Source organism: Alexandromys fortis, unplaced genomic scaffold (assembly GCF_014885135.2).
Source record: "Alexandromys fortis isolate MF-2015 unplaced genomic scaffold, M_Fortis_MF-2015_v1.1 scaffold_163, whole genome shotgun sequence".
Classification (NCBI taxonomy): Eukaryota; Metazoa; Chordata; class Mammalia; order Rodentia; family Cricetidae; genus Alexandromys; species Alexandromys fortis.
In genome coordinates, this window is record NW_026068085.1 from 2,399,551 (window position 1) to 2,414,268 (window position 14,718).

The 14,718-nt window shown below is 39.6% G+C and overlaps 1 protein-coding gene across 8 annotated transcripts in view; it reads right to left on the reverse strand.

Annotated features, from left to right (window-relative positions):
- Positions 1-14,718, reverse strand: part of Skic3 (SKI3 subunit of superkiller complex) — a 98,242-nt gene that overhangs the window by 17,753 nt on the left and 65,771 nt on the right. For all 8 annotated transcript variants that reach the window (XM_050122167.1, XM_050122170.1, XM_050122175.1 and 5 more), the window contains 6 exons: positions 13,509-13,581; positions 9,771-9,824; positions 9,480-9,591; positions 7,861-7,989; positions 2,930-3,051; positions 851-1,009 (listed from right to left, as the gene is read on the reverse strand). In XM_050122167.1, coding sequence (XP_049978124.1) covers positions 851-1,009; positions 2,930-3,051; positions 7,861-7,989; positions 9,480-9,591; positions 9,771-9,824; positions 13,509-13,581 — 649 coding nt within the window. The remainder of the gene's footprint in view (positions 1-850; positions 1,010-2,929; positions 3,052-7,860; positions 7,990-9,479; positions 9,592-9,770; positions 9,825-13,508; positions 13,582-14,718) is intronic.

Genomic DNA, 14,718 nt, shown 5'->3' on the forward strand with positions numbered 1-14,718 from the left:
TGGGCAGTGAGCCACATGGTGGGCCAGAGACAGACGGATAGGCATGCCATGCAGAGTGAGGTTGGATATTTATTTAGTTATGGAGGGGAAAGGGAGAAGAAGAGAAAAGCAGAGAGGGAGAGAGGGAGAGAGGGAGAGAGAGGGAGGGAGAGAGAGAGAGAGAGAGAGAGAGAGAGAGAGAGAGAGAGAGAGAGGGGGGAGGGGAGGGGGGGGGAGGGGAGAAGAGAAGAGAAGAGAAGAGAAGAGAAGAGAAGAGAAGAGGAGAGACGGGGAGAAGGGGAGAAGGGGAGAAGTGGGGAGAGAATAGAAGAAGTCAGAAACTGTTCTATTTCTGGGGACAGATGGAAAAGGAAGGGACTCAGGCAGGAAGCTGAAGATCAGCTTGCATCGAAAGAGGGGGAGGGAGTAGGTGTGGCTTGTCTCTTAAAGGGACATATGCAGGTGCAAAGGTCCCTTTAAGAGACAAGCTCTGCCCACTTCGGTTCTTTTTCTGTCATTTCTCTGAGGAGGCAGGTCTTTGTCTCTATCTCACTCTGTCTTTCTCTCTCTCATTCTCTCTTTTCTGTCCTCTCAGTCCTCCTTCCCCCAAAACTTCCTGGCCATGTAAGTGCTGTCTGTGTTTGTCCCCACCAAGGGGTTGCAGTCCCACCTCACACCCACAGCATATCATCACACTCATTATAAAGCGTCTTCAGCAATGTTGTTTCCACAACTCCCTTCAAGTTTGGAAACTGACAAATCGTAATGAGCCTAAAGGCAAGACTTACACAGAGATGGTGTGCATTCATTCCTAAACTAGCATCACAGCACATTTCAAGTTAGGACTCACATAGGAAAGCAGAGCACTCACCTGCCAGGCCGGAACAGAGGTGGAGTTGGACATGACTGCTTTTTGCAGTTCTTCCAGTACAGCATCTGGGAGAGGCTTCTGAGACTCCAGGAGTGATTTAAACTGCACTTGTCTCAACAGCAAGATAACAGCTGGCTGATCAGGGTTGCCTTTTAAATTCTAAAAATTAAACCCCAAACAGAAACATAACAAAATGGCTCTAAACTGAAATAAGTAAAAGACAATTAAAGTGTGCTCCATGCTAAGAGATGCTTTTTCTTTAATTTAAACCTTTTCTGGCTATAGTGAAAACAGGTATAAAGTTAAACAAGCAAAAGGCTGCACAGCCTGGGAATACCAAAGTTGACACTAAGATAATCTTTCATGTAAGTAATACTGCTGAAGTGGTTGAGTTTAGCTTTAATGTGCCCTGTTGAGTTGGCTTATTCTCAGTAGTTATACTAAAAACTGAATATAAAACTGACCCCAAAACATAAAAAATAAAGGTTATCACTATTTCAGTGGAACATACCATTCTCCATGATTAATGTAAGATTTGTACTTATTTACAAAGTATATCATCATATAGCACCATAACTCAATGCATATATCATGATCAAATCAGAATCATTAGAATTGTCTTCAACAATGCCATCTCTGGTTTTTTTTGTTTGTTTGTTTTTGTTTTTTGTTTTTGTTTTTCGAGACAGGGTTTCTCTGTGATTTTGGAGCCTGTCCTGGAACTAGCTCTTGTAGACCAGGCTGGTCTCGAACTCACAGAGATCCACCTGCCTCTGCCTCCCGAGTGCTGGGATTAAAGGCGTGCGCCACTACCACCCGGCAACAATGTCATCTCTGTAGGCCAGCAAATGTCTAACTCTTCTGTAGTCAGAACACTTCTGCACTGCTTCTCTCTTAAGAGAATGTTTATCTATGTTTTTCTCATTATATCACAATCCAACATATATCTAAAGTATATTTTAAGGCTTTCTTCTAAGAGAGACTGAAACAATAAAATAAAAAGAAAAGGCTGATGAAGCATTCCTCATTTTAGCAAAAAAGATAATACAACTGCTAATTTATGCTTAGTCCACACTCACAATATAATCAATACACTGCCCCGGTCTTAGAGCAGATAGAATTCTATATGTGAAAGAGAAAATGTATTATTCTGCTTTTCAAGGAATTCAAGGACCAGAGGGATCATGAAAGATCATTTTTATCTCTCTTTAAAATCTGTTTCTCTCCCAAAGACCATTTCTTTCTGGTACTTATGAAACATAAACATTCAGAGAAAAAGTCATATTTAAAACTCTCTCCTTTTTAGTAGGTCCATGAAACTGATTTACTGACTGAATAAATATTTACTGAGTTCTAACCATGTTGCAGGAAAGATGCTAAGAATATATCCATAGAACTTGCAAGCAGAGAGCCCCACAATCCCAGTGCACAGTGATGAACAAATAGTTCCAGTCAATAATCTCCAGTTATTCTATTGCTTCAGAATGTAGAAAAGTGAACAGATCCTTGAAATGCTGTATTCTAAAGGGAATAACCAGAAACCAAAGAAATGACACCCTAAACAAAAATAGAAGTTTTATTCAGAGTCCAGGAAGGGGCCTGAGAAGATGGCCCAAGGATTAGAGAGAATATTGATCTTGCAGAGGACCAGAGTTTGATTCCCAGCACCCTTATAATGCAGCTCACAACTGGCTATACTTCCAGCACCAGGAGATATAATACCCCTACTACCCTATACATAGATACACATGCATACACATAAAGAAATAATACCATTGCTTTTCAAAATAGAGACCATGAGGGTTGTAGCAGTGGTACAGTACTAGCAATTCTTCTAGCTGCTGTGAGCTTCTTAGCAAATATGAACTTCAAATACAAATTTTCTCACTTAAAAAAAAGGTTGACAATTGTAAACACGTACATCACAGACTGCTGTAAAGCCCAGAAATAATAATGTTAAACAGAATGGCTGACTTGAAGTAAGTAACCAATAAATGTTGCTTGCCATCACCACCACCAGTCTCCCCACTTTTAGGAGGACCAAAACACAAATTTCAATGTATAATTCCACAATGGTACCTTTGTGCACAGAGATTCAGCTTCAGATATTCTTCCTGTGTCAATTAGACCAGTGACAGCTTGAGAGAGACACCACTTTTCAAGTGACTGGCTGTAATTCTGCAAAATGTCTTTGTCCTTAACTGTAAACAACAAAAAAAGGAGGCAACTGTTACTGTCTTCTGTTGTGTATGATGTGCTCTCAAGGGAACTGGGCCACTCTAACAATGATCACAACCACATTTCACACACTATATTTTTTTTTTGAGACAGAGTCTATATAGCCCAGTCTGGCTTTGAACTCACACCTCTGGAATTTCACAATTACAGGCACACACCATCAAACCCAGTGTCTGAATCTGTATATGTTAAAACACATATGTACCACCAAAACACTACAGACTTACCATGAATACTTCTGAATGATATTTTAAATATATATCCTGTATAGAACTAATGAAAATTCACTGAAAAACAGTGAGCAATTTCTGCAGTGGCTGAAGTAAGATGATAAGCCGCATCTGCTCTGCAGCTCCAACCACGCACACACGGCTGGACGGACACCACAGCTGAGGGAGAACCACGCACAACTCGGCGTTAGCAAAAGCTGCCTCCCGCCCTGTGTAATCAATCACTTCTGTTTCCAACTCACCCCAACCCTGCGCTTCTGTTCCTGGGAAACCTATAATCAGACATTACTTTCTGTAACTTCACAGGAATGGCATCTTTCCTAATACTAATGTAAACTGCGTACATTTCCAAATTTCTGGGACAAACCCCACCTGAGTGTGATGCACTCTTTCTTATGAGTTTCCGGATACAGATGCCAAGGTTCTGCTGTGAGTTTTATCATGCATGCTAGGGCTCACCCTGCTCCGTCCTTTTCTGCTCTGGCAATGTCTTTTGGTTTTGTTACTGGGATCTTTGATTTTCTAGAAAATTATTTTTTCCGAAATGACTGGCAGAATTCATCAGTGATGTCATCTGGTCTTACAGTGTACTTTGTGAGGTTTCAATCTGGATACTCTTAATAGATATGTAGCTACCGAATTTGTTTCTGTTTAAGTCATCTTCGTGTCTTACAGAATTGTAATATTTTCTCTGAGTTGTCCAATTCCAAGGCATGAAGTTTCTGCTGAAATTTTATTAGCATGTCAATAAAAGTAGTAATACTTTCATTCAAATGCTGGTATCCTATCTTCTTTTTCTTGAATCATATAGCTACACATTTATTAACTATACTGATCTTCTAAAAAAAAATACAATCACATCTTTTTATTTTATTGATTTTTTTCTGTTTTATCTAAAAGATTTTTTAAAACTTTATTTATTGATCTATTATGTATACAGTGTTCTGTTTGCATGTATGCCTGCAGTCCAAAAGAGGACACCAGAGTTCATCACAGGTGGCTATGAGCCACCACGTGGTTACTGGGAATTGAACTCAGGACCTCTGGAAGAGCAGCCAGTGTTCTTAACCTCTGAGCCATCTCTCCAGCCCTTATCTAACAGATTTCTATTTTATCTTTATTATTTCTTTCTTAGACTTACCTTGGGCTAAATTTATTCTTCCTTTTTTAGATTCCTAAGACAGAGCTAACATCATTAATTTGAGGGGAGCCTTTTCCTTTTCTAACGTAATATTTAATATAAATGTCCTCTAAGCTGTACTTTACTCGTGTTATATATACAGTTTTGACCCACTGTGTAAAGACTAACTCAGTTCAAAATATTCCCAAATTTTCTTTTAGGCTTATTATTTGGTCTTGGTTATTTGGAAATACACTATTTAGTTTCCAAATATTTAAGAATTTCTGACTTTCTGTTGTTTACTGGTAAAGACAGGAAATGTAATTAACCTTCCACTAACAGCTTCCTAAGTGGAAAAGAGCAATAGCCGGTTCAAGACCCCTGTCGGGCCTGTTCGGCCCACATGAGTACAGAGGGATAGACTGAGAAGCATGATGGTATTCACAGAGTAGAGCCACAGGCACTGAGACCGAAACAACCTATTCACGGGACCTCGCCGTGCACAGCGCACCCCCCCCTCAGCACCACACTACCAAAGGCTTACAGCAGCTACTTTATCCATGGCAAAGTTAAAAAGGAAAAACAATGCCTCAAGTACAAAAGATGTATTCTGTACGACAGAGTACGCATTAGGACTGCAGTCAGTGTTGCAGAGATGCTGGAACATGGCAAGGATGCTACAATTATTAGAATTCAACAACAACGATTACAGAAAAGGTTTTCATTGATTAAGCAGACAACATGCAACAGAGATGAGCAATGTAAATTCTGAAAAACTCAGAAACCACAAAAGATAGAAACCAAAAACACTACAGAACAGAGTGCTCATAATCAGTTTATTGACAGACAGAAGAGTGCTGAGAAAAGAATTTCTAAACTACAGAAAAGCAAAGGCAAAAAAAAATACTGAATGTAACAAAGTATAATTTCCAAGAACTATGAGACAATTACAAAAGATCTAAGCAAACCTAATAGGAATGCCAGGAGAAGTAAGAAAGAGAAAGGAACACATTTAAAGCCATGGATGAGAACGTTCCCAAATTAATGTCAGGCACAACCACCAGTTAGGAAGCTCAGAGAACACTGAGAAGATGAACACCAAACAAACACAAAACCTTAAAACTTCATCCAGCTACATTATCTTCTAACCATAGAAAAAACAAAGATAAGGCAAAACTATAGCAAGAAGTTAGAGGGGAAAAGAAAGCTAAGATCATATCTGGCTTCTCTTCAGAAAATATAGAAAAACAGAATAAAATAAAATATTTAAAGTTAAAAGGAGGAGTGGTTAAAATTCTATACTCTGCAAAAATTATTCTTTAAAAAGTGAAAAAGAAATAAAGACTTTTTCAAACAAAAATTGAATGACCATTTTGCCAGTGGACCTACACTGCAAGAATGTGAAATGAAAAATCTTTTAGGAAAAGGATGTGATAAAAGTCATTTATTAAAACTCAGACTTACATAAAGAATATCAGAGAGGATTTGTATTCTTGATTTACTAACATGTAACAGTTAACTCAAAATTGATAACAATGTCATTCACTCATGTTTAGAAGAATGAAATTTGTTGGTAAATGAGCACATTTTATAACCATAAATACTGAAGCTATATGTGTTCTTGATTGGTGTAATCTGAATTAAACCATGTAGACAAATACTTTCTACAAGCTACCTGAAAAGGGATTTTGTAGAACCTCTGGACTAAGCACACCACTGACAGAGAGGAGAAGAGAGGTCACTAGTGACCAAAGCCAAGACAGCTTCTGAAAGGCCTCAATCCTGCATCCAGTTTACAGCCTCAGCTTATCCTCTAAACCACAGGTGAGGGGGCGATGAAGCAAGATTCTGCAGAAGCACACACACAGCCAGCAGGTTATTAAGGGCAGTAACCCACTGTTTCAGCTGCATCCCCAGGTCATCCTGCTCAAGTTAGCAATTTAAGTCATGCTTGGCAAACAGGCAATGCAAACAGTAAATCACTGAGTCAGCACCTATTTTCTACCTGTTCTACTTCAGAAAGGAGTATGGGAAGGCAGGGTAAGGAGAGTTGAGTGTGTGTGTGTGGGGGGGGTAACTAACACTAAAGGTCTTTTGATGAGCCATATGGAAACATGCTATTCTAGAAGATTCCTAGTGTAGAAGGAACTTAAATGGTGTTATCATATAATGGGGAAGAGAATGCTCTGACGAGACCCCCAGTACCAGGAAGCGGTTCCACACAAAGCCTCCACTATTCCAGAGGGCCAGCGCTGTCGGTCACCCCCTACAGCACAGCAGCAAAGCCCTGTTGCTGAGCACACCACTCCCTGCGTTACCATACAGGGGAAATGGACTGTTTCCAGCTGGAAGCTTTGCCTCTTCTGGCTAGCATTCACAGTGCTGGAAATACCACCAATCTCACCCAGCTACAGACCCTGGGACCTACAACAGCAACCTGCCTACAGGATACAATGATGCAACAGGGGCATAAATGTTATGGGGTAACTAAACATCTTTTAATAAACAGACTTAAGGTCCACTCCATGAAGTGGAACTCACACCTGACCCTGTTAATGAAGCCAAGAACCTAAGACTAAGTTCTAATGAGTCTTAGGGCAAACCTACTTACTTTATTTACTGCTAAATGCACAATTCAATAAAGCAATTCCCAAAGACTTATCACTATCCCCATAAATCAGTGCGTCCTTCAACCTCATCAGAGGTTTTTTCTTGCAGTGGATAGTTCTTAACACAGCGATCTACAACTGGACAGTGTGCAGACAGTAAGAGAACTTGGAACACTCAGCTTTAAAGAGACGTCCTTACCAAACCCCTACCCTCAAAGCTCAGGGATCCTTGTAGAAGGGGACATAAAAGGATTCTAAGAGCCAGAGGTAGTAGATGGTACCAAGGAAAAGTGTCTTCAGATACAACAGGACTGACGGAAATATGAACCCACAGAGACTGTGACAGCATTCATAGGACCTACACAAACTCAAGTCAGACACACTCACAGCAGAGATAAGGGGAAGCGGGCACAAAGTCCCACCCCTAAGCAACAAGCTAACTGCGGCTGACACCTGCTGGGAAAGCAGTTTCTCCAGTGCAGTGAGAGTGGTATATCGACCATACTCCAGGACGGGTCTCATGCTCAGCAGTGACTGCCCACGATAAAATGGACCATGTTTTTTTATTTTGTTTTTCTTTTTTGTTGTTGTTATGTCTTGGTGTTTCTGTCATTTTGGTTTTTTGTTTTCTTTTCCTGTTTTTTTTTTTTTTTTTTTTGGTTTTTGAGAGAGGAAGAATATGAAGTTGGGTGGGTAGGTAGATAAAGAAGATCTGGGAGGACTTGGAGGAAGAAAAATGAATATGATCAAAATATACTGCATGCGATTTAAAAGAATAATTTAAAAATGTAAATTAGTAAAAATAAAACTTACGTGCAATAGAAACAGCAGACAGCTGTGCCAAGTGCAAATTGGCCCTCTTTGGCTGAGTGTTGCTGACCAAGGCCAGTTTGTCATCAGCATGGCAGGCTGCCATCAGTCCAGCCCAGACAGCAGGGTCATCTAAACAAGAAATATAGCTTTAAGGCTTGCTCATACCAATATGCTGCTGCAATACTATCAGAAATGACAGTTTATGTCTTTCCCAATAAAAATTAATAGTATCTTAAGAAAAAAAAACACATTTCCTTAAAGGAACGCTAACTTGCTTCCCCCAAATAAACTGGTATATTTAACCTTTAGGACCTGCAAAATTTCTGAACATCACATAGAAGGAAAGTCTATTAAGTTCCTGTTCCATGGCTGTCCCTGTGTGGCTCAGCTCCTGTCCCACGGCTGTCCCTGTGTGGCTCAGCTCCTGTCCCACGGCTGTCCCTGTGTGGCTCAGCTCCTAAAGTGCTGTGTAATTTCAGTCCCTTTCCCTAGACATACAGGACAAGTCTCCAGCACACCCATATTTTTCTATTACTCTATTCCTGTGTGAATAGAGTTTAGTTTGAGGAGAAACAAGTGAACCCACTTTGTTTTTGGTGTTTGGTCTTTAAGAAAAGTAAGAATTGAAGGAAACACTCAACATTGAATTTGTGTTCTAACAAGAAAGCATGAAAGACATCCTACGGCCGTGTGGGTGCTGCATCTATGATTATGTCCTCCTGGGAGTGAAAACTGTTTGATGCTATCGCTCATATTTAAGACAGAACTGCCAGACTTTGTATGACCTTCTCGCCCTCTAACACTTCCAGTAGTAACATTGGAAACACACTGGGGTGGTGATGTGAAACCCCTCACCACCTACAAAGTCAACAGCATCAATATGACACAGCCTGCTAGAATTAACAATCGCTAGCTGAGGCGAGGCTATACATTTCTAGCAGTTCCCATACCTGTGGGTCAATCTCATTAGCTTGGTAAAATTTAGAGTCGTCATGGAAATATTCCTTTGGGTGTGTCTATGAGGGTGTTTCCAGACAAGTCTACTTGAGAAAAGGTCCACCCTGAAATGTGGCAGTGCCCATCCAACCGAAGTGAGAGTGCAAGCTGAGCAGGAACTTGCATCTCCCTCTACTTCCTGACTTAAATGCAGTGTGCTGACCTGTCTGTCCCACCACCGTGTCAGACTGTCTGAACTCCCAAATCACAACCCAAAATAAACCTCCTTCCTTAAGTTCTTTTGTCATAGAAACGAGGAAAGTGACACCCTGGTCTTCCAGAGCTAACCACACATGAATATAATTTACTATGTAATTTAATAGGGTTAGATAAACACACAAAACCAGACTGATGGAAACTGGAATCGGCCTGAAAGTAGTTAAGTCATTTCAGATTTTTGGTAACAGATAATGAAGTATCTCTAAGAAAATAGTCTCATCAATCTGCTTAAACAACTGACATATTTTAATTATCAATAATCAAATTTAGATAACCAAGTAATATGCAAAACTTTAAAATACATTCTTAGAATTTCTTATATCATGAAAATACAAATCTTGTTCTTTTAACCCACAAATGCGAAACTGATGACAGCTAGAATTAATGAAATGAAATGGATTCACCTGGAGAAAGGAAAGCTGCTTTCTGAATGGTCTTTAGAGCAACATTTTTTCTGTCTTCTGCTGAACTGCTTCCCATGGCCAACTGGTTTAACGCAGTATACAATAATGCCTTCTATAAAGGAAGACAAGGAGGTGTGTCATCAACTCTCTTCACAGTTCCCGCTTTTGAAGACTGACCTAAGGGCCTGTATTTAATAGGACTTAAACTACAAAACAATGAGGCTATTATTCTGAATCATTAATACTGTTTAACAAGTTAAATGTGTCTTTTGTATAAGAGCAAGAACTAACCTTTCCATGATTTGAATCCAGAATATGAGCTACCAGTCCAGCTACAGCACCTCCCTACAACAAAAGACGTTAGTCAGACAAACACAAAGCTTTCCACCAAACAGCAACACTAATAAAATCTTTCCTGCAAATCATTTGCATTCCGTTTTCAGCAAATTTGTATCTTCTAAACTATAAATATTTATTTATTATTACAACTTTAAGAAAGTCTGTCTGCTTTGGTCATTTCATATTTGCTATTAAAATACTAAAAGTTCAAAAGTAAAATGATTTTGTAGTGGCACCAAGTAAATATATGTATTGTCTAACAATATGAAAATGCTGGGAAAAGGCTGGAGAGATGGCTCAGTGCTTAAGAGCAAGGATTGCTCTTTCAAAGGACCTGGGATCAATTCTCAGCACCCACAAGGCAGCTGACAATTGTTTATAACTCCAGTTTCTGAGGATCTGACACCCTCACACAGACATACACACAGGCAATACACCAATGCACATAAAATAAATAAATCTTTTAAAACAATTTTTGTAAATGCTGAAAGAAAGAACAGCAGAAAAAGTAGGATATCAAAAACTAACAAACATAGCTTATTCCTGGAAAATATCCAGCTGTCTACAAATAGATGAATTGAAAATAAAAACCTGAAAGACAGATAATGGGTAGGTGGGTAGATAGATAGACAGACAGACAGACGGTAAATATAATGGAATAACAAATTTTACAGGAAAAGGGATAGACTTAGAACATCATCCTGTCAAAGAAAGAAAAAATCCTCATGTTCTCCCTTATATGTGGATCCTAACTTGTAATATACACATGAATGTGTAAACAAATTTACATGTAGGTGCAGCATAACAGATATAAAGGAGAAGAAAGGACACAATACAGGACAATGACAGACACAAGAGTTATGAAGAAGAGTATAACCTAATTGATTTTATAGTTTTAACTGTCCTGGAATTTTCACGGTTTTTGTAGTAGATGAGTGCACAAAAATGTAACTGATAATGAAAGTGTATTTAGTGGCTGGCTAGTCAACTCGACACAAGCTAGAGTCTGAGAAAATGTCACAATAAGATGGAGCTGTAGGCAAGTCTGTGGAACATTTTATTTATTTGTTTGTTTACTTTCTTGTTTATCTGTTTGCTTGCTTCCTATTTTGACACAGGTTTTCACTATGTCACAGTCCTAGCTGTCCTGGGACTCACTGTATAGACCGCGGAGATTTGCCTGCCTCTGCTGGCCAAGTGCTGAGATTCAAGGTGTGTGCCATCACCACTAGGTCGGTGGAGCATCGTAATTAGTGATTGATGTGAGAGAATCCAGTCCAATTGTGGGTGGTCCCATCCTTGGCCTAGTGGTCCTGGGTTCTATAAGAATGCAGGCTGAGGAAGTGACAAGGAGCAAGCCAGTAAACAGCACCCCTCCACAGCCTCTGCATCAGCTCCTGCCTCCAGGTTCCTTCCCTACTTGAGTTCCTGTCCTGACTTCCTTCAGTGATTAAAAACAAATGAAAAAGGCTTCTTAAGACTCCCCCCAAAGCCCCTAACACTAATGCCTGTATGCCGTGAGGCTTCTGCTCCAAACCTGAAAATAAGAAAATATGCAGCATCCGAGTTTTGAGAAGGTCAATTCAAAATCTAAAAATTTAAAATTCAATTAATTAAACATTTTACCTAAGAAAAAAAAGTGAATTATTTTTGCCAGGCATGAAGGTTCATGCCTATAATCTCAGCACTCAGAATGCTGAGGCAGAAAGATTGCCACAAGTTCAAGGCCACATTGGGCTATATTGTGAAATCCTGGGCAGCTTAGGCTGTGAGGCTGTCTCACAGACAACAGCAGCAAATGCAGAAGGTTTTCAGCACAGGTACATTACACCTTGAATTTCATTTCAAGTGTGTTGTCAGCAATGTTTTCAATACTGTACTTCGAATACAGAATGCTAAATTAAAGCTTTAGAAGTATTTAATATAAAACAAAGGTGGATTAAAAAGAAAGGTAACATAACAGAGAGGGATGATTCCAGAGTGTGGCTGGAACTGAATACCATCACCACCAACTGTGATCTGTGTAAGTTAATCTCAATGTTTCAAGCTTCCTGAACCCTAACTACAGAAACTTCATACCATTGTTAATTCAAATGCAAGCCCACGCGTAGCAGAGTAGCTCGTGCATAATGAGTGCTTCACTCTGTGTCCACGAGTTACCAGCCTTTGAGCCGATTCATCTCCTGGAAAGAGCTGGAACTCTATTACTCAGATAGCCTCTGAAGCAGGGGCTAGACATGCCTGGGAGACACTCACCCCGCTGTAGCACCTGCATTTAGTGACGTCAACAAACAGCGTGTTAACATTTCAACATCACTGGGATAAAATATTTTAGAAGCATATTCCTAAAAGTAAGGAATAACCGAGAAGCTATGAAGGATTTATCAGGCCCAAACTGAAAGTTATAAATGCAGAATGAGTTGGGAGATCTTTCATGTCACTTGTAGATCCCGATATGGGACTCACACTCTCGACCAGTAAGCAGGACAAGTCCAGGCCTCACACAAGGAGGGTGTATATAGGAATATAGGAAACCTCAGAATATGCTGAACCTCTCAAGGATGGCACACTAAAGTCATTCACAAGTGACTTGAGACCCAGGCAAAGAATAGTCTTGATAATACAGAATCCCAAGTTATAAATACGGCTAACAAAAAGATACAGAAATTCGTTCATATAAAACTATTTTAATCCTAAGGTTCAAATTATGTCTACAAATAATGTTCTAGAAGATACAGCCAGGAAAAGAAAGAAATGAAGCCATCTTGAGTAAAATCAGTAAGCACAAGGAACAATAAAAACACATTAACAAGCTGGGTGTTGGTGGCACATGTCTTTAATCCCAGCACTCAGAATGCAGAGGCAGGTGGATCTTTGTGAGTTCGAGGCCAGCCTGGTCTACAGCACGAGTTACAAAGACAGGCTCCAAAAAACCATTTTGAGAAGACAAAAGCAAACAAACAAACAGACCAAATAAACACATCTACTTTAGATATCAGAATTATTACTAAATAAGTGTTTAAAACAAATTAGCTGCTGCCATTGTTTGCCAACCACTTAAGTGAACAAAGAAAGAAAACATTAATAGAAACTAATAAGATAGATACCTGAAAATATCTTCTTCTCATGACTAAAATACAGTATATAATTCTTTACCAAATGTCAATAAATTCATGCTTGTAATGAGATTTGGAAATAAAAGCTACAATCACTAGTGCTTATTTATAATGCATGTTACTTATTCCTATAAAATGTGACCCAGAATGGGACCCCTACTTTGCAGTGTCCATAGCACTCACAACGGTTTCATACGCCCAAGAAGGGTACTCAGTCCAGTACTTGTGTAAACAGGGATTTGATTTAATGATGATTTCTCTTCATCATACTAATTTATTTTTTAGAAAAATGCTGTGTTTTAGATATATACTTAAGGTGGGTGTGATGCCTGATGTCTTTAATCCTAGCACTCAAAAGGCAAAGTATGAAGATTCTGTAAGTCTTTGTGAGTCCAGCCTGGTCTATATAAAAAAATTACAGGCCAACCAGAGTCACATAGTGAACCGGCTCTCTCAGTCGTGTGTGTGTGTGTGAGTATAAACATAAATATATCCACTTGCATAAATACACACATGCATATATGTATTTAACACACAGGGTACTTTACTTGGCAGAATTTTAGACATTACTCACCTTTGCATTCCGTTGAGTATACTGAGCAACAGCTCGAGACAGCAAAGACCAAAGAGCCGGGTCAGCTGGGTTACTAGAGAAAACAAAGAAAAGGTTAGACTTAAAGACAGGAGTTACTGCTGACCCCGATGACAAGCACACGGGTGAGTCATCCCAGGAACACAAGCATGAGAATCTGAGAGACCTGGCCCTGCCCCTCATCTGCCATATGGTGGTGTGGGCAACACAGTAGGTGTAGGTGTAGGTGTGGCTGAGCTTACCCCAAGAGCATGAGAGCAAGAGAATTGGCCACCCCTTGCTGCTTATGTCATTGGATGAGCTGGCTGGGGCAGTGCTGGAGAGGATGGTGATAATGAGGGAGAGCTGGTGGGCTGACCAATCCAGAAACTGCCCAGGCCCAGAACCAGGGCTATGGGTTGACTCACCCCAATAGCCACCTCATCTATGATCTGCTGGAGCACATGAAGGGGTCTGATCCACACATTCAAAGATGCAGGATCTCCATGATACAGGGAAACAACAGAGTATCCAGGAGGAGCCCATTGAGGACCCAAGTACCAAGGATATAGCACAAGTAAGAGGCCTAGAATCAGACCGATCGATCACACATTGCAATCAACACTTGCAAGTAAAAATGTATGAACTAAAGAGATAGTGTGTGACTCACTGTGTTACACTACAGCTTCCACAATGAGATTTTTCTTTTCTTTTAAATTTTATTTTGTTTTATCTTGGGGGCTGAGGGAGGTTGCGAGGGCAGAGGGTTAGATACACCAGGACACGGAGATAAGTAGGATGGAGATGCAGGGGAAACACAGGAAGAATCGATAAAAAGTTAAATTAGAAAAATAAAAAAGAGAAATAAATGGGACTACAATGTTCTTTTTCTCTCCTATGACGAGAAAGAACACTACACTGATTTGAATGTCCACTAGTCCTGACTCAATATGCTTAAAGAACGTTGGGTCCATAATTAGTTTTGATTAATAAAATACACGGTGCCAGATATTGCATAAAAAAAAGATGATGGTTACTTTAACCATAACAAGTACAGAAAATATTTTGATTTAAAATCCTTTAGACACCTACGCAAGTTCATATTAATTGCTCACATTTAACTGAACATATCTTAAATTTTAGGAAACATACTATACTGTCTTCTACAAATGCTAGGAGCTCTCTTTTTTTTTTTTTTTTTTTTTTTTTTTTT